General features: G+C 44.9%; 1 protein-coding gene across 3 annotated transcripts; it reads left to right on the forward strand.

Annotated features, from left to right (window-relative positions):
* Positions 1-604: 604 nt before the first annotated feature.
* Positions 605-24426, forward strand: DNAJC27 (DnaJ heat shock protein family (Hsp40) member C27). 3 transcript variants are annotated; one of them, XM_059660393.1, is made up of 8 exons: positions 605-875; positions 7308-7390; positions 11044-11113; positions 12992-13156; positions 13751-13873; positions 16195-16355; positions 20773-20901; positions 20990-24426. In XM_059660393.1, exons 1-8 carry the CDS (start codon positions 789-791, stop codon positions 21027-21029), a joined length of 858 nt encoding a protein of 285 aa, XP_059516376.1. In that variant the 5' UTR covers positions 605-788; the 3' UTR covers positions 21030-24426. The 3 variants fall into 3 exon arrangements, 2 of the variants coding, with proteins under 2 accessions (XP_059516376.1, XP_059516377.1); XR_009448031.1 differs by lacking the exon at positions 16195-16355; XM_059660394.1 differs by lacking the exon at positions 16195-16355 and having other exon boundaries at positions 20773-24426.
* Positions 24427-25531: the final 1105 nt, after the last annotated feature.

Raw genomic sequence — 25531 nt, forward strand, 5'->3', positions numbered from 1 at the left:
TAATTATGTTCAATTTGTAACAATGAAAATACATCCTGCATATCAGATATCTACATGACGATTCATAACAGCAGCAAAATTACAGTTATGAAGTAGCAACAAAAATAATTTTATGGCCGAAACCGGTTTGGCTCAGTGGATAGAGCGTCGGCCTGCGGACTGAAGGGTCCCAGGTTCGATTCCAGTCAAAGGCATGTACCTGGGTTGTGGGCACATCCCCAGTGGGAGATGTGCAGGAGGCAGCTGATCGATGTTTCTCTCTGATGTTTCTCTCTCATCGATGTTTCCAGCTCTCTATCTCTCTCCCTTCTTCTCTGTAAAAAATCAATAAAATATATTTAAAAAAAAATAATTTTATGGTTGGGGGGTCACCACAACATGAGGAACGGTATTAAAGGGCCGCGGCATTAGGAAGGTTAAGAACCACCGTCCTGGAGCCTCTGGGCGCAAAGCCGCCCCTGCAGCCTCCTGCCCGCCCACCGGACCTCCTCGCTTGACCCGGGGATCAGGGAACCGCAACTTCATTTCCAGGCCTGGCGATGACGTCACGCCTCCCCTTTCTAGCATCGCGAGACTTTCCCCCACCCCGCCCCCCCCCCCCCCCGCCCCCAGTTCCCTGCGCTCCCAACCGCCTGCGCCCGCTGCTGTGCGGCGGCGGGGATGGCGAGCCGCGGAGCCCGGGCGGCGCCGGTGGCAGCGGGTCCGCCATTGGACGAGGAGGCCTGAGGGACGGGCCCGCGCGGGGAGCGAGGCGAGGCCGAGCGTGTGGCCCCGGGAGAGCGAGGGCGATGGACGCCAACGTGCCGAAGCGGAAGGAGCCTGGCAAGTCCCTGCGCATCAAAGTCATCTCCATGGGCAACGCCGAAGTGGGGAAAGTGAGTACCGGGCTCGGGGGGCGGGACCTCGGCGCAGCGGAGCGACGTGCCGATTGGCTGGGAGGGCGGCCACTCAACAGCCTGGGGCTCAGCCTCCTCCCCGCCCCTGGGCAGGCCGGGGTCTCCTCGGGGGGACGGGGCGCCGGGAGGAAAGCTCTCCTGACCTTTCTGACCTCTGGGTGTCCCCTCCCCCTCCGACGTCGCTCGTCCCAAGAAGGTCTCTTCTGTGGCCCTTACCCCTTGAGGGTATGTACCCCAAAGAGTCAGGAGGCCTGGACCCTGACGTCACTCCGACTGCGCAGAGACCATCTCTGTGCTCCAGGGGACCCCCCCCCCCAGGACTTGGAGGTGGAGAGGGAAAGTTTAGTGACCCAAGCAGAGCTGGGAAGCCGCAGGGAGTTTGCTGGGTGCGCGTGAGGCCTGGGCGCTTGCAAAGGGCTCTCTGCAGACCTGGAGCCCAGAGTCGAGCCTTTCAGTCCTAAGAAAGCATCGCTGATGTGACATGTTTCACTGGGAGCTGCAGGGTTCTCCAGGAGCCTGTTGCCTTTTTTTTTTTTTTTTTTTTTTTGCAGGTTTGTTTGTTTTTGGGTGGTGTCGCCACATCAGTTCTCTCAAGGAAGCCTTAGTTCCACTGTCTTTCTCCCATTGTAGGGCGCGGGGGGGGGGGCGGGGGGGGGGGCGGGGGGGCAGATGGAGGGCGAGAGGCGACCCAGGTCTTTCCCCAAACGAGTCCTAAGACTGCCTCCTCTTCGCCCAAATTGTCTCTCCTTCTGGGTCAGTGGAAGCTGCTTAGTGAGAAGCTCTCAGAGCCGCCACATTAGTGACAGAGGCAGGATTAGAACCCAGGTCCTCACACGCTCACCGCAGAGCTCTCACCATGATGGCGCGCTGTCAAAATCAGCTGGGAGCCGGATGTCCCAGCCAGAAGAGCTGTTCACGAGATGCTTAAGCCTGTGCCTTGCACATGCCATTAATGCTCATTCAATGTTTTTCCGTGTCTTTCCTTTCTATTTAGCAGCTTTTTACTATTTATGTATCTGTGTGTATAAATGTAAGTACTAACATAGCATTCACTGAAAGTCAACATTTACTGAACATCAGCTATGTGCCAGGCATTGAAAAGAAAATAATAAAGTGCCTTTTGAAGGTTATGTACTAAATTGGCAAAGTGAGCATGCATCACTTTTGTAATTTTACTATGTCTAAATGGTGCAACATTAGAAATAGCCCAAAATTCCCAGTGTCACTACATTCATTTATTAGCCAGTGCAATTAGGTAAGAGAAAGAAAGAATACATGAAGTACTGGAAAGAAGGCAATATTATCATTATTCGCTAATGATATGATTGTTTATCTAGAAACCCAAAGAGAATTAACTGAAAAGCTATTAGAAGAAATAAGAAAATGCAATAAGGAAAAACTAATATACAAAAATTAATAGCTTTACTATATAAAATTATAAATGTTTGGAATATATAACTGAAAACTATTTTAATTTACAATAAAAAAACAAAATAAAGTGCCTAGGTTTAAAATTGAGAAGAACTAGGTAGGACCTGTATGAAGAAATATTTCATATTCTGCAGAGGGACATAAAATTACCTAGCCAAATGAAAAGATATTTCTTCTTAATTAGCATCACTCAGTATTGTAGAAATGTTAATTCTTTAAATTAATACATAGATATCATTCAATTCCAATTATATTTCCAGTAAGATTTTCCTTCAGAACATAATAAAAGGTACTAAAGTCCTTCTGAAAAATGAAACATGAAAATAACCAAGAAAATTGTGAAAAAAGAAATGAGAGGAGACTAACACTACTAGCTATTAAAATACCTTTTAAAGTTACCAAGATTTCCTATTGATACTGGAAAGGAAATACAGAGACATCAGTGGAACAGAATGGAGTCCAGAAATAAACCCAAACAGATGAGGAAATTCAGTTTATAACAAATGTAATGAAATCATGGGAACATAGAGACCATTTAATAAGTACTATTGGAGTAAGTACCTACTATTTGGGAGTAGATTCCTATTGCATTCCTTTCTCAAAAATAAATTTTAGGTGAATAAAAGATTTAAATGAACACATTTTCCCCCTTAATTATAAAAGTAGTACATACTCATTTTAAAGAATTTGGAAAATGTAGAAAGATATACAAATAAATAATTATAAGTTAAACATAAGGAATGCTCTAGTAAATAATCCTTGGATCAAAAAGCAAATCAGAACAAATAACAAAATAATTATAAAGCAATAAAAAAATGAATAGAATCTATACCATAACCTTCAAAATTAAAGCTGTCATCAAAGGAAAATGCATTATTTTATTTCTACAAAAGAGAGATAAAAACTAAAGGAATTTAATGGTTGCTCAATTTTGTGAGTATACTAAAAACCATGGAAGTGTACACTTTAAAATGTGAATTTTATGGTATGGTATATCTCAATTTTTAAAAAGCTAAAGGAATTTATTTATTGATACATTAGGAAAAGAACACAACATAAACCAAAAGAGAGAGGGAATTTTCTGGAATGACTAATAACAAAGTGCCTAAAATCTGTTTAAGAAAAAATAGAGAAAGCAAAAAATTACAAGATTTGTTTTGAAAAGGAGATAGTCACATACTGGAAGAGATTAAAATAATGATTAGAGAATACTACCTACAATTCTATGGGAACACATTTGAAAATGTAAAGGAAGTGGGGGATTTCCTAGCAAAATATAAATTACCAAAATTGACTCAAAAAGAAGTAGAGAGTCCAACTGACCAGTTACTCCAGAAGAAATTAAAAAGAATTTAAGAGATTTATCATTGCCCAGGTGGCGTGGCTCAGTGGTTGAACATTGACTTATGAACCACAAGGTCACAGTTTGACTCCCAGTCGGGTCACATGCTGGGTTTCGGGTCACATGCTGGGTTTCGGGCTCAATCCCCAGTGTAGAGCATGCAGGAGGTAGCCAATCAATGATTTTCTCTCCTCATTGATGTTTCTGTCTCTCTCTTCCTCTCCCTTCCTCTCTGAAACCAATAAAAATATATTTTAAAAATTGAAATCAATAACATAAAGAGATTTGCCATTTAAAAAGGTATCAGGCTCATGAATAAGCCTTATTTAAGCTTTAAATAACACAATTTCAATTTCTTTAGTTATTCCAAGGCAAAGAAAAATATGAATAGGACTCAAATTTATTATATGAAGTCATGGAAACTTAAGTAGCAAAAATTGATATAGTATAAAAAATTATATACTGCCCTAACCGGTTTGGCTCAGTGGATAGAGCGGGTCACAGGTTTGATTCCCGTCAAGGGCATGTACCTTGGTTGCAGGCACATCCCCAGTAGGGGGTGTGCAGGAGGCAGCTGGTCGATGTTTCTTTCTCATTGATGTTTCTAATTCTCTATCCCTCTCCCTTCCTCTCTGTAAAAAGATCAATAAAATATATATATTTTTAAAAATTATATACCAATTTTACATAGACATAGAGATGCATAATTTTTAAATATCAACAGAATTCAACAATAAAAAAATAATTCACTGTTAGTAAGGGTTTATTATATGAATGCAAACATGGCTCAATATCAAGATGTCAACTCCATAATTTGTTATGTCAACTGATTACTGGAGAAAATATTTCCAGTACTATAAAGATATTTGATGTAACTAGTCACTTCTAATGAACACTTTATGATAAAACAATATTTATTATCAATCACCAGAAAACATACCAAATGGTAAAATGTTAAGGCAACTTCCATTAAAAATAGGTACATGCCGAAACCGGTTTGGCTCAGTGGATAGAGCGTCGGCCTGCAGACTGAAAGGTCCCAGGTTCGATTCCGGTTAAGGGCATGTACCTGGGTTGCGGGCATATCCCCAGTAGGAGATGTGCAGGAGGCAGCTGATCGATGTTTCTCTCTCATCGATGTTTCTAACTCTCTATTTCTCTCCCTTCCTCTCTGTAAAAAATCAATAAAGTATATTTAAAAAAAATTTTTTTAAAAATAGGTACAAAAAGGATACTTACTATTTTCCTTTATTACTCAGCATTGTTTTTTAGAGATTTTAGAGATAAAATAAGAAAAAGGAGTTTCCGTGCCCGGAATCCATGCTCCTATCTCTCCCTCTCCCTCTCCCTTCCTCTCTGAAATCAGTAAAGATATATTAATTTTTTAAAAAGAGGACCCTTACTAGGGTTTTACTAATTAATTCCTTACTAGGATGCTGTTCTCAGAAAGTCCATGAGAGGGCACTATTGCACCTAATTCATTACAAGGGTGCTGTTCTCAGAATGTCCACGAGAGGGCACTCTTGCAATTCCTCTCTTACTAGGGTGAGTTTATTAAGTCCTTTTTATAGGAACTGTCCTATTTAATTTAGATTGAGGTTCATCAGGAAAGGACAAACTCCATTATTAGCACTTCAAGTAAATTATAAGTTTTATAAGTGCTAAGGATTATTATTAATATACAAGTCATTTTAAATTGGCTTTTCATTGGCACTGATCTAATTCTGCAGAAGATATAAAGAAGTAAAATACTGGTGCCTGCCCTCACATAGTTTACTGTTTAGCTGAAGAGATAAAGTAAATATACACATGTGAAAAGGTAATTAACAATACGAGGGAGTGTATGACTAATGGCAGTGCATAGGGTTTGTGTGTGTGTGTGTATGTGATAGTGTGTATGTAAAGTGCTAGGGGAGTTCAGATGCAGACAAGACTGCTTATAACCTGAGTGCTGAGTTTGAGCTGGACCTTTATTTATTTATTTTTTAAATATATTTTATTGATTTTTTACAGAGAGGAAGGGAGAGAGAGAGTTAGAAACATCGATGAAAGAGAAACATCGATCAACTGCCTCCTGCACATCTCCTACTGGGGATGTGCCCGCAACCCAGGTACATGCCCTTGACCGGAATCAAACCCGGGACCCTTCAGTCCGCAGGCCGATGCTCCATCCATTGAGCCAAACCAGTTTCAGCTGAGCTGGACCTTTAAGGATAACTAAGATTTGAAAAGACAAGGGAAAGGTTATTCCAAGTAGAAGGAAGAGTAATGACAAAGGCCAGGAAGTCAGGTCCTGGGAGTTTTGCTGAAATGGAGAGTTTATATAGAAGGGTTTAGAGCAGCGGTTCTCAACCTGTGGGTCGCAACCCCTTTGGGGGTCAAACGACCCTTTCACAGGGGTTGCCTAAGACCATCGGAAAACACATAGATAATTACATATTGTTTTTGTGATTAATCACTATGCTTTTAATTGTGTTCAGTTTGTAACAATGAAATTGGGGGCCACCCAACCATAAAATTATTTTCGTTGCTACTTCATAACTGTAATTTGGCTACTGTTATGAATCGTAACGTAAATATCTGATATGCATGATGTATTTTCATTGTTCGCGACCCACAGGTTGAGAACCGCTGGAGAAGACAGATTAGGGTCAGATTACAGAGGACCTTGAATAACAGACAAAGGAATTTGGATTTTGAGGTCTTGGCAATGAGAAGCCACTGAAGATTTCTGAGCTGAAATAATGTTAGTGGTGTGCAGTGTTGGCTAAAGTTGGGAGGAAAAGGAGCCAGAAAGACGAATGAAGACGTTCCTACGGTTGTCTAGTACACGATGACCTAAACCAGAGTGGGATCGATGGCCCTTGGAATGAAGAGAGAAGGAGATTTAGAAAGGCTCAGAATCAAACACGACTTTTACCTTTTGATCCTCTGTGATTGGGAAAATGGTAGCAATATCAGTAGAAGTAGGTTGTCAGCAGGATGTGCTATTTTACGTATAAGATTAGTTTATTTTCAGACATGTTGAATTTGAGGTAACAACAGGACATCTGAGTAGAAGCTAGTCTAGCAGATATTTGGAGATGGGATCTGGTCTTGGGAGGAGGTCAAGGCTAGACTTAGGCATTTTGCTGTTACTGTTGAAAGTGGAGGAGGTCTTGCCTGGCTGGCATGGCTCGGTGGTTGAGTGTCAACCTGTGAGCCAGGAGGCCATGGTTTGATTCCTGGTCAGCGCACAGGCCGGGTTGCGGGCTCAATCCCCAGTGTGGGCTGTGCAGAAGGCAGCCAAGCAGTGATTTTCGGTCATCACTGATGTTTCTATTTCTCTCTTCCTCTCTGAAATTAAAAAAAAAATTAAAAATAAAAAGAAAGGAGAAGATATCTTCAAAGAAAAGAGCACAAGGATTGAGAACTAAACTAAATCCATACCCATATTCGATATTAAGGGGAGAATTACAAAATAATTTTTCTTGAAAATCTTCACTTTTAGCATTTGTTTCAGTTATTTTATACTTTTGCCTTTAAAAAATGCTTTCTCATAGTGAGGAATGAAGACACCAACCATGTGAAGAAATGTGTTTATTTTGTATATGTTCATGGAAGCTATTTACTAAAAGCATGTATTTTCACCTTTTTAGAGCTGTATTATAAAGCGATACTGTGAGAAAAGATTTGTGTCGAAATACCTTGCAACAATTGGAATTGACTATGGAGTCACAAAGTGAGTATGTTGTAACTTACATAGAAATTCAGAACCTTTCTAAAACGCTGTCTGCAAACAGAGTCTGAGATAAATTGGGGAAGAATAGGAGTGAGACCTTACAGATGCGTGGAGATCACACCAGTCAGCACCAGCCGTCACGCACTCCTCACTGAGCGCGTCCTAGTCGGCAGGCCTCGCCATGGGCATAGGTCTGCCTGTGGAGCAGGCGTCACTTTTCAGGAAACGTGTTTCTGTAGAACAGAGGTCCTCAAACTTTTTAAACGGGGGCCAGTTCACTGTCCCTCAGACCGTTGGAGGGCCTGACTATAGTTTAAAAAAAAACTATGAACAAATTCCTATGCCCACTGCACATATCTTATTTTGAAGTAAAAAAACAAAACGGGAACAAATACAATATTTGTATTTGCATGTGGCCCGCGGGCCGTAGTTTGAGGACCCCTGCTGTAAAAGAACCCCTATTAGCAGATGTGTTTAGAGCATTTTGAAATATCCTCTCTGAGAAGTCTAAATATTATGTGGAACATTTTCTATCAGAGAACTTGGTTGATTTGTGATCTTCAGAACCTATTGGACTTGAGGAGAGAAATGACCCAGGAAGAGTGAAATTGGGAATAATTGAGGGTGTATTTAGAGATGAATCGAGAGTGGATTGAGTTGGGGAGGAAGCATTACATTATAGGAAATAATACTGCCAACGAGTAGAATTGAGGTAGACAGCACTCCCTGAAGGTGGAGTCTCAGGCACTTGCTATTCTGGCCCCAATTTCCCTTCTACACCCCCTTCCCTCCGTCTCTCTTATTACATTCCTTTACACCTTCGCTCTCCATCCACACTGAACTGCCATCATGCTGTCCTATCAGGTGCCAGCGTTCACTCTGCACCTGAAACGGCCCTTCCCCTCCTCTCTCTACCTGCCTTCCCTGCAAGGTGTGAAATACTCCTGTGCCCATAGGCCTTCTCAACACCTGCTTCGTCAGTCAGGACTCGTTTTGGTTGCAAATGACAGAAATACTAAAATTCTCTGCTGTTTATGGTACTTACCCTAAATTACTTTGTGTTATTATTATGATTTGTATATGTTTAATGTCTCCCGCTAGATTGTAAGCCTGTGAATAAGGGGCAATTAGTGTAAATTATCTCCCAGTGCCTGGCTCAGTGCTTGTATGTAGTAGATGCTCAATAAATATTTATTGTTAGGTAAGATGGATATATCCGAATAGGAAGTTTGCAAGATTAGAATATTAACAACATTCAGAAAGGTAGATAAAGCGGGGGGGGGGGGTATCTATAGTTCAGGGGACAGGATTTCGCCAGTGATGTGGGGGAGGATCCTGTTGAAGGCAGTTTTGTTTTGAATCATGTAAGTATCTAGTTGATTCATCTAAGAAATGAGAATCGCCATAGTACGCCACAGAAGGTGGTTTATTCAACAGACTCTTCTGTTTCTGGCTGAAATTTTTTTGGAGAAGGTGGTTATCCCTGGTAAGTCAGGAGGATATAATTGACAGAAACCCAACTCAGATCAACTCCAGCAACAAAAAATAAAAAGGACGTCAATTCACAGAATCCAATTACACAGATGTAGCTGGGCCTCAGAGATGACTGGAACCACATATAGCCAAATCATTTCCCTCTCTCTCTTTCTCTCTCTACCTCTCTCTCTCTCCCCCTCTCCCCGTTTTGGCTTTCTCCACACAGCTGCCAGCAGCTCTCAGCCTCACCCTATAAATTTTACTTCCAGCGAGAGAGCGAAACTAATATTCCAAGTGTAAAAATCCCAGGGAAGGTTTTGGTTGTCAGGTAGGACAGACGCCTTTCCCTAACTCAGTCAGCCGTGGGATCACTGAGAACATTGGCACTACCAGGTACATGGGGAGAAGGGGTGGAGGGGCACTCCTTGGCCATTCCATCTGTCCTGTTTTCGATATGGTGAACCTCAAATTGCAGTATTCTGAAGAATTGCTTGTAGAGTTTGTCAAAATGCAGATTCCTAGGCTGAGATTCTGATTCCCGGGTCTGCGTTCTCACAGCCCCCCCTCCTCCCCCGTCAGGATGGCGGGTCTTCAGGCCGCAGCTAGGGAAGCACCCCCCTGAGGTAACGAATTGCCATTTTCTTGAGGCAGTTTCTCTGGCTTCGAAAGGAAATTGACCTCTTTGGAGTTCAGTGTGCGAGCACTGTGTTCCTGACTGTGTCCTTCAGTGCCATCCCTTCTCACATGCTATCTCCTAAGGTGAACTTTTCTAATTTAAATTACTGTGCCAGGCCTTTGTAGATGCTCCCACACTCTTATTTTGTTTTGTCTGCTGTTCGCACGTTCTCTTTTGTTAGATGGATTCTGATGTCCAAATGTGCTTCTTACGTTTGGTGAGACCTGGTAGAGAGCTCAGCAGAGGGAATCACGACAAGACGATGAGTGGTGGTTAGTTGGACTTAAATGTACAGATACTAGAAAACAGCTGTAGAAAGGAGGGTTTCAGAACTGAAAGTAGATGTTATCCTTTGGACAGAGAATAGTAATAAACACACCAGGAGACAGCGGGGGACAAGGGAGCAGGTGGCGATGTCCTGGCCCCCCCCCCCCGCTCCCCCCCCCCCCGGGTGGGAGTTGTACCAACGCTAAGACTGAAATGCTTAAAAAAGACGCTCGTTGGTTAATTTATTGTTATAATCTCTATTCTTTAACCTTAGTGGAACCTTTTGGGAAATAATATTTCTGTGGTGAGGACACATTTACATTGAAAGCTCAATAATTCCTCCCAGTTCAATTTTTTGTCTTTTTACTTTTTGTTAAATTCAATAAAAAGTAAAACTTATACTTTTTATTTCAAAATAGTATAAACCCATATTTATTAAAATGTCTATTAGTCTTATCTATGCATTGAAAGAAGTCTGTGGTGATTTTCATCTGTGTTAGTGATGGTTTTTTCTGGGTGATATGATTTGGGTTTACTTTTAAGCTTTCACCTTTGTATTTTCGTTTGGTGTTCGAATTATTTATCACGTTTTATTCATTCATTTTCCAGTAGTGATTTTTCTTTTTTAAAAAAAAGACTTGAAGCAAAAATGCTATAATGTTAACAGTAGTTAATTCTAACTTTAATGGTTGTTATTTCCCTTTTTGTTCTGTTCTCTATTTTCAAATTTCTGAAAGAAAATTGACTATTGCTATTGCTCAAATGAAGCTAACAAGAAAATTAAACAGATATTGTTAATAATATAATTTGTTACAGTTCTGCATCGTAACCGAGTATAACCAGTAGTAATTAAGATGTCTTACTAAGGGAAACAAAATATTTTGTTTTCCTTCATCTCGCTCTACTTGTCAGTTTTCCTTAGTCCCACAGCACGAGCCGCCCTTGGTGAGTGAAGGGGGCGGACGGGCGTGTCTGAGGGCAGTTGGAGGTGAGTGAGGGCCTGTGCCAGGCGGGCTCAGTGTGTTAGGATCAGGAGGCAGGCTGCCTGCCAAGGTGCGGCTCTTGTTGCAGAGATGATGCGGGATCGGAAGAGGCACTGAGAAGCTCTTTAAAGGTTCATACACACACGCCTTTAAAACGTGTAAGTGACAGATATTTCTAAGTGACAAATAATATTAATGTGAATGCAGAAGCCATGACCTTTGGGATTTTTTTTTTCATGTGAACATTCCAGGGTACAAGTCAGAGACAGAGAGATCAAAGTTAACATCTTTGATATGGCTGGACACCCCTTCTTCTACGAGGTAAGAAAGCCTTTTTGAGAAAACCTGCATCCAGTATTGTCAGTGGTTTAGCCAAAGATCCTGAATTACCTGAAACAACCCATATTCAAATCATGTGTAAAAATAAGTGTGTGTAGCTGGTGTAAGACATTTTCACTGTGAAAGGACTGCTCTTTTCACTGCATACCTGAGCCCAGAACGTGAGTGCGTTCGTGGCAGGGCACGAGTGATCGGGGTCTGCTCAGCCACACCGGCCTGGCCTGGGTTGGCATGCCTTCCAGCCCTTGGAAAATCCTCTGGTCTCGATTTCTGATGAGAAATCTGCTGTCATTTGAAATGTTTTTTCCCAGAGGAGAGGTCTCACTTTTCTCGGCTGCTTTCCTGATTTTCCCTTGGTCTTTAGTTTTAGGGGGTTGAATTGTGATGAGTTGGCCTGGATGTCTTTGCTTTTTCTGTTTGGGGTTTCCTCAGCTTCTTGAATCTGTGGGTGTATGTCTCTGGCCACATCTGAGGCGTTTTAGCCATTATCTCTTTGAGCGCTTCCAGTCCCCCCCATTTCTCCTCTCGGACTCCCGTCTTGTAGTCCCACGGTCCCTGAGGCGCTGTTCTGTTTGCTTGTTTGTTTCTCTCTCTATTGTGCCCAGTGTTATTGTCTGCCTTCTAGTTCCCTGAGTCTTTCCACTGTCCCCTCCATTTGTTGTTGAGCTCAATTTCTAAGCTTTTCATTTTGGTTATTGTGTTTCTCAGTCATTTATTTTTCTGAAGTCTCCACGCAGCCTTTGCCTGAGTGGGTGGGTGGAGAGGCAGAATTTTTTGAGGCGTCTGGCGGAAGTGAGTGGTTATTGTCTAGTTTCTTTGTCTTGTGAGGCTTCCCCTTTCCTGGTCTTCTGTCTGAAGAGAGCCGGCTCTGGGGGCGTCTGTCTGTCTGCACCCTGCGGCGTTTCCAGGGGGACCCCAGCTCCGTCTTGCATGTGTGAGGCAGAGAAAGCCCAGGGAGCGCACCGTTGTCCGTTCCCCAGCTCCCAGGCTGGTCCGCCTTCTCCCCACCTTCCCGAGACTTGTTCTGTCTGTTTTCTACGTGCTGCCCAGCGTCTTCCTGGTACTCACAGGAAGAACAGGGGAAAGCGCATCTCCGTCCTCCTGGAGGGAGGGAGGGAGGCTCACGCCCTTGGTGGTGCTTCGCCTCCATCACTCGTTTCCTCGTCGTAAAAGCCCTGGGCAGTGAGGAGTGTCCCGTTTTGCCGATGAGGAAACTGAGACACCGAGAGGCTCAGGGCCTGCCCCGGTCACACCAGAGTGAGTGAGCGTGAGCCAGGTGTGCCCGGCTCCAGAGCCAAGTTCCCGTCCACTGTGGCGCAGTGTGCAGTCTGAGGCCGCTGCTCAGCTCCAGGCGCAGAGAGACCTGCCTGCCCCCGGGAAAGCCGGCTGCGGGATGGGTGTCTCATGGCTGTACCTGTTGCTAATATCTGTGTCATTTTTGCCTTAAGTTCTTTTTAATTGTTCACTCAGCTTCCATGTTCTTCCTGAGCAGAACTTGACGTCATGGTGTTATTTTAAGGTCTGCTAATGGCACTTAATGACTGATCGCTCTGGGGGCGGAGCTGGAGGTGGGGAAGGTCAGGGCAGAGGCTGCTGTTTCCGTTCCAAGCCCTTCTGCGCCGACAGATTTGGTGAATCATGTCACTTTGACTTTGTGAAGCGTCCCCCGATGTGAAGGCCAGCAGATACTGAGATACAACAGCAAATGCTGTGGACACACAAGAGCATACGCACTTTGCGAAGTTAATGATTCTCTTCTTTTGAAACAGACCCATGTGGGTTTGTACCTTTTCTTATAAAACCACAAAACCCCTCCAGCGTGCTGTTTCAGATTCTGTGCGTCTGTTCTTTTATGTGAAGGTCCGTAACGAGTTCTACCAGGACACGCAGGGGGCGGTGCTGGTCTACGACGTTGGGCGGAAAGACTCCTTCGGCGCCCTGGACGCGTGGCTGGCGGAAATGGAGCAAGGCCTCGGGCCCCGCGGGGACGTGGAGGGCGTCGTCTTCGTAGTGTGTGCCAACAAGGTAACCATAGTGTGCGCCAACAAGGTAACCGTAGTGTGCGCCAACAAGGTAACCATAGTGTGCGCCAACAAGGTAACCATAGTGTGCGCCAACAAGGTAACGCTCTGGGAGTGGCCCGCCCAGCTTTCTAGATGCATTACGGAGGAGCGCGGCTCTGAGTGTGGGCGAACATAAAAAGGAAAGTTCCTTTTTCGGTAATATAGGAATCAACAACTTTTTAAAACATAGGTCCCTAACACAGGAACAACAAACCAACAGCTGGGTGTCAGGCTTTGATCCATTTTTGCGTCTGGTGGGTACTTGGGGAGGCGGATGCTAATCACACTCCGATCTGATCTGACGGAGGAGGGCAGTGGGAGGTGCAGAGCGGTCTGGGCAAAGGCGTGAAAGCAGACCCGCCCCCCTCGGTGCGGCAGGTTCTCCAGGCCCTTGCTCTGCCACAGAAAATCAGCCCCATCCAACATGACTCCTCGTCTTGTCCCGTTGGGTCCTGCATTTGCTGTGCGAGCACCGGGCTTTATTGAGAATAGTATCCGCCTATAAAGACTGACAGACCTCACTGGGCCGTCTCTGGCCCTCACGTTGCTGTTTCAGATTGACTGCACCAAGCACCGCTGTGTGGATGAAAGTGAAGGGCGTCTTTGGGCCGAAAGCAGAGGGTTCCTGTACTTTGAAACTTCAGCACAAACCGGAGAAGGAATTAATGAGATGTTCCAGGTAGCCCGGCATTTTGTGGTTCTAAAATCTGTGTTGAGACTGCCCGTGCCAAATTCTAGTTTAAATTGTGAGAAGCAAAAAGGGAATTTCTCATTTGAATGAGCTCTTTCTTTTCAGACGCTGGTGAGAAAAAGAGAAAGAATATGAATATGATAGGTGTGTGTGATACCTGTCTGCTGTCTATTTCAGACCAGACCTAGCTGATATCAGAGTTACTTGAGGAAATTCTTCAAAATACAGGTTGCTGGGTTCCGGGCCCATTGGAAGCGTAATGTTGTGATGGAGCCAGGAATCTATATTTTGAAAAAGCTTTCTAGGTGATTCCGATGATTATGTTTAACAGCAGCTATTTTACACTTAACTTCAGTGGACAGAGAATTTCTTCCAAACTACCTTTGGTTACATTTCTATGCAGATCGGCTTGCCGTAGCTAAGATAATCCTATATCGTGGCCATATGAGGCGGTTACAAATCCAGCCAGTCACACACAAAAACAGGTCTCGCCAATCAAGGATGCATTCACAGTGCAAGCTGAATAGATGGCCACTTTTTAAAAATTTACTAATCTTGGATAATTTTAAGGGGAGGAGGCTGTTTAAACACTAAGTTCTAAAATCAAGTCAACTCTTAATGACAGACCCATTTGGAAGTAAGTGGTGGCATGAATAATGGATTTTTTTCTTACGACTACGTGTGATATTTTGGGCATTTTTAGCATTTTGAATACTGTAGCTATACTATAAAGAGTTGTTCTTAATTATTGAGTGGGATCTTACTTAATCTTTTATGCGAAATTTCTCCTCACAAGCTGTCACCCCTCCTGTTGGAAGACAGGTCCCATCCTCGCTGACGGGCTAAATTGGGCATCATAGCTTCTATTTCAAGACCAAATAAGGCTGGTGTTGACTTGCCACGATTCTCTTCTTGTGAAACAAACCTATGTGGGTTTGTCCCTATATATGTGCAATAATAATACTTAGCCATTTGGATAGTGTTTTACAATCCTGAGGGGTTTGCATATTGCATCGCCTTTCAGACGCAGCATGCGGCAGTTACCGCTCTCATTTCCGATGGGAGAGCACCTGGGAGGAGCGGAGGTTTGGTGGCGGCACAGATAGTAGCCGCAGAGGTTAAAGCAGCACTTTCGCTCTGTTCGCTCATTCTCTTCTGGTCTCTGTGTGTCTCCTGAGCTGTTAGCGCCCATTCTTACTCTTACTCCGTTGTGTGTAATGTCTTTCCCCCTCCAGTTACTTTCTTTAAAAAAATTTTTTTTAAATTGATTTCAGAGAGGGAGAAAGAGAGATAGAAACATCAATGATGAGGGAGAATCACTGATCGGCTGCCTCCTGCACGCCCCACACTGGGGATTGAGCCCACAACCCAGGCATGTGCCCCGACCGGGAATCGAACTGTGACCTCCTGGTTCATAGGTCGACACTCAACCACTGAGCCATGCTGGCTAGGCTCCCCTCCAGTTCCTTTCAAGATCTTCTCTTTCCCAGTGATTTTCAGTAGTTGTGCCATGTGTCTGGGTGTGGTTCTCTTTACTCTTATCCTACGTGGGGCTTGTTGAGTTTCTCGGATTGATGTGCAGGTGTTTTTCATGAAATTTGGGGAGATTTTTTAAAAAATATATTTTTATTGATTTCAGAGAGTAAGGGAGAGGGAGGGAGAGAGAGAAAGAAACATCAATGATGGTGAGAGAGAATCATTGATCAGATGCCTCCCTCACACCCCCTACTGGGGATCAAGCTCACAACCGAGGCATGTGCCCTTGACCAGAATCAAACCTGGGACCCTTCTGTCCCCAGGCCGACGCTCTATCCACTGAGCCAAACCGGCTAGGGCTGGGGAGATTTTTTTAAACCTTTATATTATGCCTTATTCTCATTCTCTCTCTCTCTCTCTCTCTCTGGGACTCCAGCTACATAGTAGATCATGTGATTTTTGTCCCACAATTCTTGAGGCTATGTTTATCTTTATCCCATTTTTTTCTCTATTTTTTAGATTGCATAGTCTCTGTTGCTCTGACTTCAATCTGCTGTTGAATCCACTGAGGGAATTTTTCAGTTCAACACTGTTCAGTTCTGGAGTTTGCATTGCATGCTTTTGGGTGGCTCCCAATTCTCTGCTGAGATTCTCTCTCCACTCACCAACAGTATATTTTCCTTCACTTCTTTGATCGTATTTCCCTCTGAAATACTTGCTTTAGTATGAATTTTAAGAGTTACTGAAATATATTAAAGTCCTTTAGTTGATGCTTACAAGGAATCCCCATTTTCGCCAAGTCAGTTCCACTGTGAGATGTGTTTTTTTTGCAGACCTTCTATGCAGCCATAGTTGACTTATGTGAAAACGGCGGGAAACGTCCGATCCCAAATAGCAGTGTTAGTTTCACCAAAGAACAAGCAGACACCATTCGCAGAATTCGAAATAGTAAAGACAGCTGGGACATGTTGGGAGTCAAACCTGGAGCGTCAAGGTAAGCAGTGTTCTGTGATGTTAGTGCTGAGCTCTACTAGAATTATAGAGCACGGCTCCATTGTCAAAATCACAGGCACGAAATATCTTCTCACAGTTGTCTGGAAATACAGGGGTGTGTGGACATACATTAGATGACTTGCTAACACTCTTTCACTGAATCAGAAGCAGCTTTGTGTCTTCACTATTCAGGTGATAGCAGCTGCCTGATGTGATAAGTATGTAGAGCAGTGATGGCGAACCTTTTGAGCTCGGCGTGTCAGCATTTTGGAAAACCCTAACTTAACTCTGGTGCCGTGTCACATATAGAAATTTTTTGATCTTTGCCACCATAGTAAAACAAAGACTTATATTTTTGATATTTATTTTATATATTTAAATGCCATTTAACAAAGAAAAATCAACCAAAAAAATGAGTTCGCATGTCACCTCTGACACGCGTGTCATAGGTTCGCCATCACTGATAGTGTGTATGCAGAAATGCTTTTCGAAATGGTATGCTCTGCTCTTGTTGAATTAAGAGCCTTGAAGCTAATGAACCTTAAAAAAAAAATACCTTACAAAAGAGAATTCTTAAATTACAGAATTTTAGAAGAGGAAAAAATGTTAGCAATCAACGTGTTCAAACATTTCATTTTATAACTGGGAAAACTGGGACTTAGTGAGACTAAATACATTCAGTAACCCCAGGGGTTAGTGGTAGAATTGGTTCTTGACCCTGAACACGCCATGTGTGTGTTTGTGTGAGTGAGTCTCTCTCTCTCTCTCTCTCTTCCTCTCTCTCTCTCTCTCTCTCTCTGTCTCTCTCTCTCTCTCTCTCTCTCTCTCTCTCTGTCTCTCTCTCTCTCTCTCTCTCTCTCTCTCTCTCTCTCAAAATTCCTACTAGATTCTCATCTGTGTGTATTTATGTTCCTTTATTTTAGCCAAAAGAATTATTTGGAAGAAAAAGAAATATAATCACTACTCTTTGTTGCTGTGCAAGAGTAAATCATTGTTCAGTATGGTCATAGAACTTTTTTCCCCAGTTTTAATGAAATATAATTCACATGCAGGATTGTATCGTTTAAGGCGTACAGCCCAATGATTCACTCACAGATACTGTGAAACAGTGACCACAAGTTTAGTTACTATTCATCATCTCATAGAGAAAAGAAAAGGTTTTTCATTGTAATGAGAACTCTTGGGATCTACACTCTTAAGAACTTCCAAAGTTTGCATAACGTTTTACTACGGAACACTGTTCCTGTGCAGATTATAATTATATGAGTCCTCAGACCTTTTGCTTTTTTGCACCATAGCTTTTCTCTCCATGGTTCTTCCTTTCTACTTATTCACCTTGACCCCACCCCGCCCACCCACCCACACAAGCCCACCTTAAAATTGCCTTGTCAGCATCCATAGTGTTAGTATCTCTTCTCCATTCTGGTCTCAGAGCATATCTTTAGTCCAGAAGCAAAGAGGGGAGGGGAGAGGAAGACAGTTATTGGTCACCTCGACTTGCCAGGTGCTTTAAACACAGATGACTCGGGTACATAGCACAGAGTTCATTGGTATCTTTTAAATGTATTTTTAGGTTTCCATGGTCTCATTCTAAATTCTCCCATTTCATCCTCAAGGGATATTGGCTCTAAAACTAAGAAACGGTTACTTATTAACTTAGAACAATATTTATTACAGAAAAGTAAACTTTGGTTTCTTATTTATTCACTCTGGTTAATTGGAATCTACTAAAATTTACAGGCTCTCCATAAGTTCCATGCCCTTAACCAATAGAAAATGTACTGTTCTTACCTTTGCTCTTCTGGAGATATCAAACTAATTTTGTATGGTCTTGAGCACTTTGAGGCAAAACCTACAAACATTTTTTTAAGTTATAGATAGTTTTAATGTTTGTTCAGTGCTAATTGTTTACTATTCTTGACCTTTGAGAAAATCTTAATCTTCAATAGAATTAATATATTTCTTACACACTTGACTCAGTCCTGTTTCTCCAGAATTTTCCTTGAAAGCCTCCCCTGCTACCCAGAATTCTTTTTTTTCTTTTTAAAAAATTCTTTATTGTTGAAAATTACATGTTTCCTTTTCCCCCCATTGACCTCTCCCAGCCCGCTCCCGCACCCCAGCACAGGCCCTCACCCCCCTACTGCCTGTGTCCATCGGTTACCCAGACTTCTTAAAGGGCACTCTTGGTGCAGCAGGCCAGGCCTCATACCAACCCCGGTGGACATGTTTCTTCAGGAAGCAGAGCAGGGAGGGGGCTACCCAGGACGTGCTCACGGGGAAGAGAGAGGATGCGGAACCTGCTTACAGATGGAGAGTCCTTTGGGGAAGATGGGATTCTTGGTAGCTGATATTAAAATTATGTAGAAGATCATTAAAAATCAAAAAAATATATCAAAAAAAATTATGTAGAAGAGCTACATGAAAGATTAAAACGAGAATGCAGGACTCCCCTAAGAGCAGAAAATAGGAAAAGCCATCGAATGTATGCTCAGGACACGGAGAACGTAGCATGGCCCTGTGACCTGTCTCTCCAAGCTACACAAGACCCTCCGTCACATCAAGACATCAAAGACCAACTCCCTAATTTGCAGAGCCAAACTAGACGTCCTTCGGATAAAAAGTAAAGGAGGGAAGCTAGGGCAGTAATCAGCAAACTGCGGCCCCTTGAGTGTGGCTCTTCCACAAAATACCACGTGCGGGCGTGCACGTACAGTGTGATTGAAACTTCGTGGCCACACTCAAGGGGCCAAAGAGCTGCATGTGGCTCACGAGCCACAGTTTGCCGACCACTGAACTAGGGCATTCAGAAAGCGCCCTACCCAGCCTCAGGAGACAGCGGGAACCTGGATCACAAAAGGAAGGTGGGAAATAAAGCCACCCGGTGGAGACAAAGCAGACTCCTTGCAGGCGATGACTGGGCACTAGAAGCCTCTCAGAGGCCTGGCACCTGAGCATAATGAAGAACAGGGAGCCCAGCCAGTGTGGCTAAGTGGTTGAGCATCGACCTATGAACCAGGAGGTCATGGTTCGATTCCCAGTCAGGGCACATGCCCAGTTGTGGGCTCAATCCCCAGTGTGGGGCGTGCAGGAGACAGCCGATCAATGATGCTCTCTCATCATTGCTGTTTCTATCTCTCTTTTTCCCTTTCCCTTCTTCTCTGAAATCAATAAAAAGTATATTTAACACATTGTTTGCGGGTAGTTTTTATCACGCACTGACAGGTGGCGCGGGCCATTTTTGCTAATTTTTTGCACAAATGGCAACGTTCAGTAAAATTACGATAACTTTAGTTTACGTATTTATACGTTACCCGTATTCTACCGCTAGTCTATAAAAAACGTATTAATACGTGTCCCGCGCTCTACTACACTGGTAGAACGTATAAATACGTAAAACGTGTAAACACGTTTCCCACATACAATGTGTTAAATAAAAAAAAGCAGGGAAGGTTACAGGACCAGATGGTCTCCAGGCCCCTCCCCGATGAGTTCCTGCTCATTGGGGAGCTCGGAAGCCTGAGATCTCTGGCTGTGCGGGTCTTACCGCTCCTCTCTCTGGGTATGTGATCTCTCTCGTTTCTTCTTTATCTCCGGGAGCTCGTGTACCTCTCAGGTACCCCTTTCCACGCCCCTACCCTGGGCCTCAGACTCCCCAGGAAACTGGACTCATTTCAGCCCTTTTTCTTGTAGCTTATCCACCTGTGTATCTGGCTCCTCATCTGCTTCCGCCCCCTCTTGCTCTGCATTATCCCTTTCTCTTCCTGCCACAGACATCGTAGCTACGATGTGCTCTCACTTGGGTTATGGTAACACCCCCACCTGACCCCTGACTTGAAGAACGGCACTCCCGGCACCGTTTGTCATGGAGCACCTACTCTTGTCGTTGGTCAAACCCCGTTTCCTGTTTGGCCTCCGTGGCCTGTCACTTACTGACCCTGCTCCCTGGCTACTTGGTTGCGTGTCCCTCCCAGCAGTTTGCTCAGGGGACTGCACGCCGGACCCACAGTCTGTGCCCAGCCTCGCCAGTTCTCTGCCAGCTGCTCGGTACTTCCCCTCCCGTGCTAGTCCCCAAGCCCCACTTTCAGAGCTAGTGCGGGGCCTGCCCTGCCCGCCCCGGGCCCTCCCTGCTGCCAGCTCTCACTCAGTGCCGCCAGGTGCCAAGTGCTGTCTGTTCTCATCTGATCACTCCTTTACCAAGCGCTTTCTCAGCGTTTATATACTCAGGTCCCACTGTATTTTTTTTCTACTTGTATGTTACATATTATTTGTTGTTTGTTGTTTCCTAGTTTCACCTTTAAAAAGGGTAGGAGTTATGTGGGGTGTGCTTACTGCAGGAGTTATTACGTTATTCAAACAGCCAAATGCAGCCCCTGGGGCGGGCCTGTCCCTAACACGGGCTTGGCTGCTTTCCGCAGGGACGAAGTCAACAAAGCCTATCGGAGGCTCGCGGTGCTGCTCCACCCTGACAAATGCGTGGCGCCTGGGAGCGAGGATGCCTTCAAAGCGGTGGTGAACGCCCGCACGGCCGTCCTGAAGAACATCAAGTAGGAAGGAGAGGAAAGGACGCGCGGGGCTCAGTACGGACAGGCTTTCCCTGGAGGTAAAACAGCCAACGTGGGCTTCCCTCCACAGAACCTCGCTGCTCGTTTCCCGTGTGTGTTGTCAGCCCTGAATCAGTAATCCAGGCGCCCGCTGCCATGTCACGGAGGGGGCGAAGGGACCACACGCCTGCGTCGCTCATCGCACATTTCCAGGTTGACAGCAAGTCCCCCCGTAGGCCCCTTCTCAGGAGAGTCCAAAGGTTCTGGAGGGAAGGACAGGAAGACCCTTTCACCTCTTTCTTTTTTATTAATTCATCATCAGAATTAAAACAGAAGCAGACAATACCGAAACCCCTGGAAGTTTGGTGTGACCTCACAAGCAAGTTGCTCCTTTTAGGATGAGTCCTTAGGTGGTGGTGTAACCATCAATCTAAAATTAATAAGCTCTTAGAGCCCTTTGGAAGTTTGTGAAACAGAGTGATGCGATTCTGAATTAAGCAGCCCTTTTTTGACATTTAGTCTGTTCCCTTCTCTGACCACCAGGGGGAGAGACGAGCCAGTCCTGAGGGTAAAAGCGATGGCAGCCACCCTTCTGGGTAAACTGGCTGCTGCTAGTTGGGCCCCTGGATCTGAGGTCTCTCCCTGGCTGTGGAAATGGGTGCTGGAACGAGGAACCAGACCCAAGACAAGGGCTTGAGGGCACGTGGATGGTGCACACCTGGCCAGGGGCCGGCAGCCTGGCTCAGGCACATTTGATGCCTTAGCGGAGCCCCCGTATGAGGTTTATGCCTTTTATTGCTTCTGTATTATTTGCTGCAGACAAATAATGGTGGGAAAGGCAGGGGTGCTGCCCAACAAGCCAGGTCTCCTCATCAGTGTCAGCTCCTCTCCTCTAGCCTCCTTATTCCCTATACTACATCCGCCATCAGTTCTCCCCTTCAGGCCCTGGCTTCCACCCACTGCCTCCCTACGAGCCTGGGCCTGGGCCTGGATGACCAGAGGCAAGTGTGGGTCCTTTGGTGGGGCCGGTGGAGGGAGAGATCCTTAAGCCTGTGTGGGAGGAATCGCCATCATTTTGCTTGGGTCCCAAATTTCTGAATAGTGATATTTTACGCTACAGATTATAAAGATTCCTTCACATAGAGAAATCCATTTCGCCGTCGTCTCCGGCTCAGTCTCCCAGGATGGGTGAAGATCAGGCCTGGCCTTTCTCTCAAGCGTCTACCCCTCTCAGGGGTGGCTCATCGCCTGTCACTCTCATGAGGATGCTCATGCTTTTAGCTGTGACCACGCTGCATGATGGGGGCTTTAAGGGTCATAGGACACTACTTTCTGTGAATTTTACCAGCTGTCCCATACAGATCGCCCGTTGGCATGCCTACACCTCAGGAGAAAGGCACTTCCATTCATTCACGCCCACTGCGTCTGGGATTCTTGCCCTCCCAAAGCAGCTGCATTCGGTGGCTGCCCTCGGGCTGCAGGGAGCTAGTCAGAAACCAGAGCATTGATTTCTAGTAGGTTCTCATCTCCGTGAGACCGAAATGTTCTTTTTTATGAAATGAGGTCTGAGATCTGATTTCTGGTGGGGTTTTCCTCTGGCCATTTAATGTTAACTAGCTCTGAGACTGCGGAACTCCAACCCAAGGTTCTCTGGACCTGATGTTGCTTAAGGCTTTCATCATGCTTACAGTAATGAACATCGCTCTGTTCTGGCTACAGAATTGAGGAGTCGTGTGAATGAGGGATCACACATGGCCGTGTCAGCCCAAGTTGACCTGACAGCTCGCTGAGTGTGTGGCCCTGTATAAAGAGCTGGGGCCAGTTTTCAGCACTGTCCTTAAACCCTGGTCAGTCACCTCATTCACCTACAGTGAGAGCGTGCGGCTGGGCAGTTACAGGGGGAGTTCTTTCGGCTTCCATTTGCATCCCTGTGTAGCGACTGACTTGTTGGAATTTAGCCTGATCCTGTCCTCAGGTGCTGGGACTCAGTTCCCAGGACCTTCATTGGGAGTCAAGGCGGCCATGTACTGCCTCACTTACGGAAAAGAGAGGAAGCCAGGATTTTCTGACTTCCATAATTCTTGAGTAGAATATTAAAAGATAATGAAGCATGAACAGCAATGAGAAGTTTTTTTAGTACTAACATCATACAAACTTACAGACCTCTGTGCATTAATTTAACTTCTTGGTGCAAATACGCCCTTTCTGGTTCAATCTTAAAATTATTCAGCCAGTTAGGATTTCAGAATACATCAGTGAGAGTAACAACTAGCAGAATAATTTTAATGGCTAAAAAAATTTTAGAGAGAATCTTGTTTTTCAAAAAGGAATAAAAAGTTTGAACAGCTATTATTAAAGAAAAGCCATTCCTTCCACATCTGAGTCACCAAGAATTAACTTTTAAAACTTGTCAGAAAAAACCCTGGAGGCATTTCAAGCTAATGGTCCAACCTACCCAAGCGCTTTAACATCCACCCGCCTTCTGTTCCACTGTCCTCTCCTGCCTCCATTTGAATCGATGTTCTCGCCTGTCAGCATTTCTGTTATTCCACGTGTCATTTCTTCTTCACATTAATGTGTCCTTGGCATTGTCGTCAGTCTGTTAAGGGACTGTAGACGCGGGGTGTCATGCTGCTGCCCCCCATAAACTGCTCTGATGCTGTAGCTCACACACTATTCTTTAAGGCTCACATTTACCTCAGGAAACGTAGGTTAGTATGTTCTCAGCATTGAATTCTCAACTGGTCAATATTTTTTATGCCCATAACCTAGTACCTACTTCACTGTTAGTCCCATGAGCCATAGACGAGGCAGCTGACTTTCTGAAAGAAAGCCGAGCGAGTGCAGCACCGGAGTGAGGTCGCCCCTCGCAGCACAGGGACAGCCTGGAGGGGCGAGGGGTCCCAATGTCGCCTTGGAAGGGGTGGAGCTGGTGCACATTGTGTGTCACGGCGGCAGCGCCTTCTCCCAGGAACTTCGGTCGGCGCCGGGATTCACTCCCTTCACTGCATGCTGTCCAGCTCACGGAGTCTGCCGATGATGTGGTGAAACTTTTGAAAATGAGTTTAGCTGCAAAATATAGCTAACCACCTTCCATCGCAAGTTTTGGAAAGTGGAAAGAGGTTCAGACTTGGGATTGGGATTGAGCACAATTGTAAGATACACTTGATACCATTTGTACATTGGTTTTCCCATGAACCATCTCTAGAGAAGACAGCATTTAATCTGGGATGTGGGTGCATCAGCTGGTGTGGAACCAGCAGGGCAGGACCGCTGTGCAGTGAAGGCCGGGGGGGATGACCTGTTGGAAATGGGACGGTTTGGGTTGGCTTCCTGCATCGGTTGCCCTTTGACTGTGAATGCAGAGTCTCTAAGCAAACCTTTTGCTCTTACGAGGTAATTTACATATTTGCTTTCTGTTGAAATAACTGAAAATGTTAAATCCAACAGTTGTTTATGTCTTGTATAGAGAGTGTCATATGTATTTAAGTTGTGTATTTTTATAAAGTAAAGCCAAATATCAAACACCGCTCTGTGGGCCGCACTGATTTGTTGAAACATTGGTCTTTAACTAAAACACGTGCGTCCAGAAGCCAGTCCACTTCCTCGTGCACTGAGACCTCAGATAAGGCATCTGGCTGTAGTTTCCAGTTGGTCAAATGGAAGAAATTTTTATTCATCAGTGCATCAGGCTGGTCTAACCTTATTTAGTTGTGATGAGAGTGTTTTGATCTCTTAGAGAAAGATACTAATGTTATGTTTGCCTTTTTAATTCAGATAAAACTTACCTCATTTTAATAATGAAGATCATAATAATTCAGTTAACTGCTCTCTGGACAGCAAGAACCCTGAAGTAACAGACTGGTGCGAACCCTGACTCTGAAAGTGGGGAGCCTCGCAGGCCGACCCGCAGAAGGCGGTCTGTCTGTGAAGGCTTCCTTCCGACAGGGGCTTTCGTTGTCGTTTCGTTGTCGTTTCGAAGGACATTCGCTCTCGTCTGGGACTGTCCGTCTCTCTTTAGGGAACTGCGCCACCTTCATAGCTCGCACGTCCTTAGGGGAGCTGCCAGGCCCTCCTGTGCCCCACCCTTCCCCCTGCCCACGGAGATCGGTCCCTGAGACGGAAAATGTCATCCAAGCTCAACCAATTGGCATCCCTCCCTGGATCCTTCTAGTGCAGCGGTTCTCAACCTTCTGGCCCTTTAAACGCAGTTCCTCATGTTGTGACCCAACCATAAAATTATTTTCGTTGCTGCTTCATAACTGTCATGTTGCTACTGTTATGAATCGTCATGTAAATATCTGATATGCAGGATGGTCTTAGGCGACCCCTGTGAAAGGGTCGTTCGACCGCCAAGGGGGTCGCGACCCACAGGTTGAGAACCGCTGTTCTAATGGGATCTGTGAAAACACACTTCCTCTCAGGAGAGGAAGACAGACAGTCTGCTGGTGTTGGCACCTTGATTCTAAGCTCATGGAAAAAACTTGAGAGAATGAAGCAGACGTTCAGAAAGAGACAGTCCTGGCGGCTAAGACTTTCCTTCCAGCCCACGAGGCCTTCTGAGCTGGTGGCTCTTCCCTCCCATCAGCCACCCAGAGCCTCCCATAAAGCCCACCCCTCCCGTTTTCTGCTT

The sequence above is a fragment of the Myotis daubentonii genome, chromosome 12 (assembly GCF_963259705.1).
Source record: "Myotis daubentonii chromosome 12, mMyoDau2.1, whole genome shotgun sequence".
Classification (NCBI taxonomy): Eukaryota; Metazoa; Chordata; class Mammalia; order Chiroptera; family Vespertilionidae; genus Myotis; species Myotis daubentonii.

Excerpts from the sequence above, each read along its gene's own strand:
- DNAJC27 (XM_059660393.1), top strand. The coding sequence starts at position 789 with ATGGACGCCAACGTGCCGAAGCGGAAGGAGCCTGGCAAGTCCCTGCGC. Across the intron at positions 7,391-11,043 it reads ATTGACTATGGAGTCACAAA|GGTACAAGTCAGAGACAGAG; the intron begins GTGAGTATGTTG and ends TGAACATTCCAG. Across the intron at positions 13,157-13,750 it reads TCGTAGTGTGTGCCAACAAG|ATTGACTGCACCAAGCACCG; the intron begins GTAACCATAGTG and ends TTGCTGTTTCAG.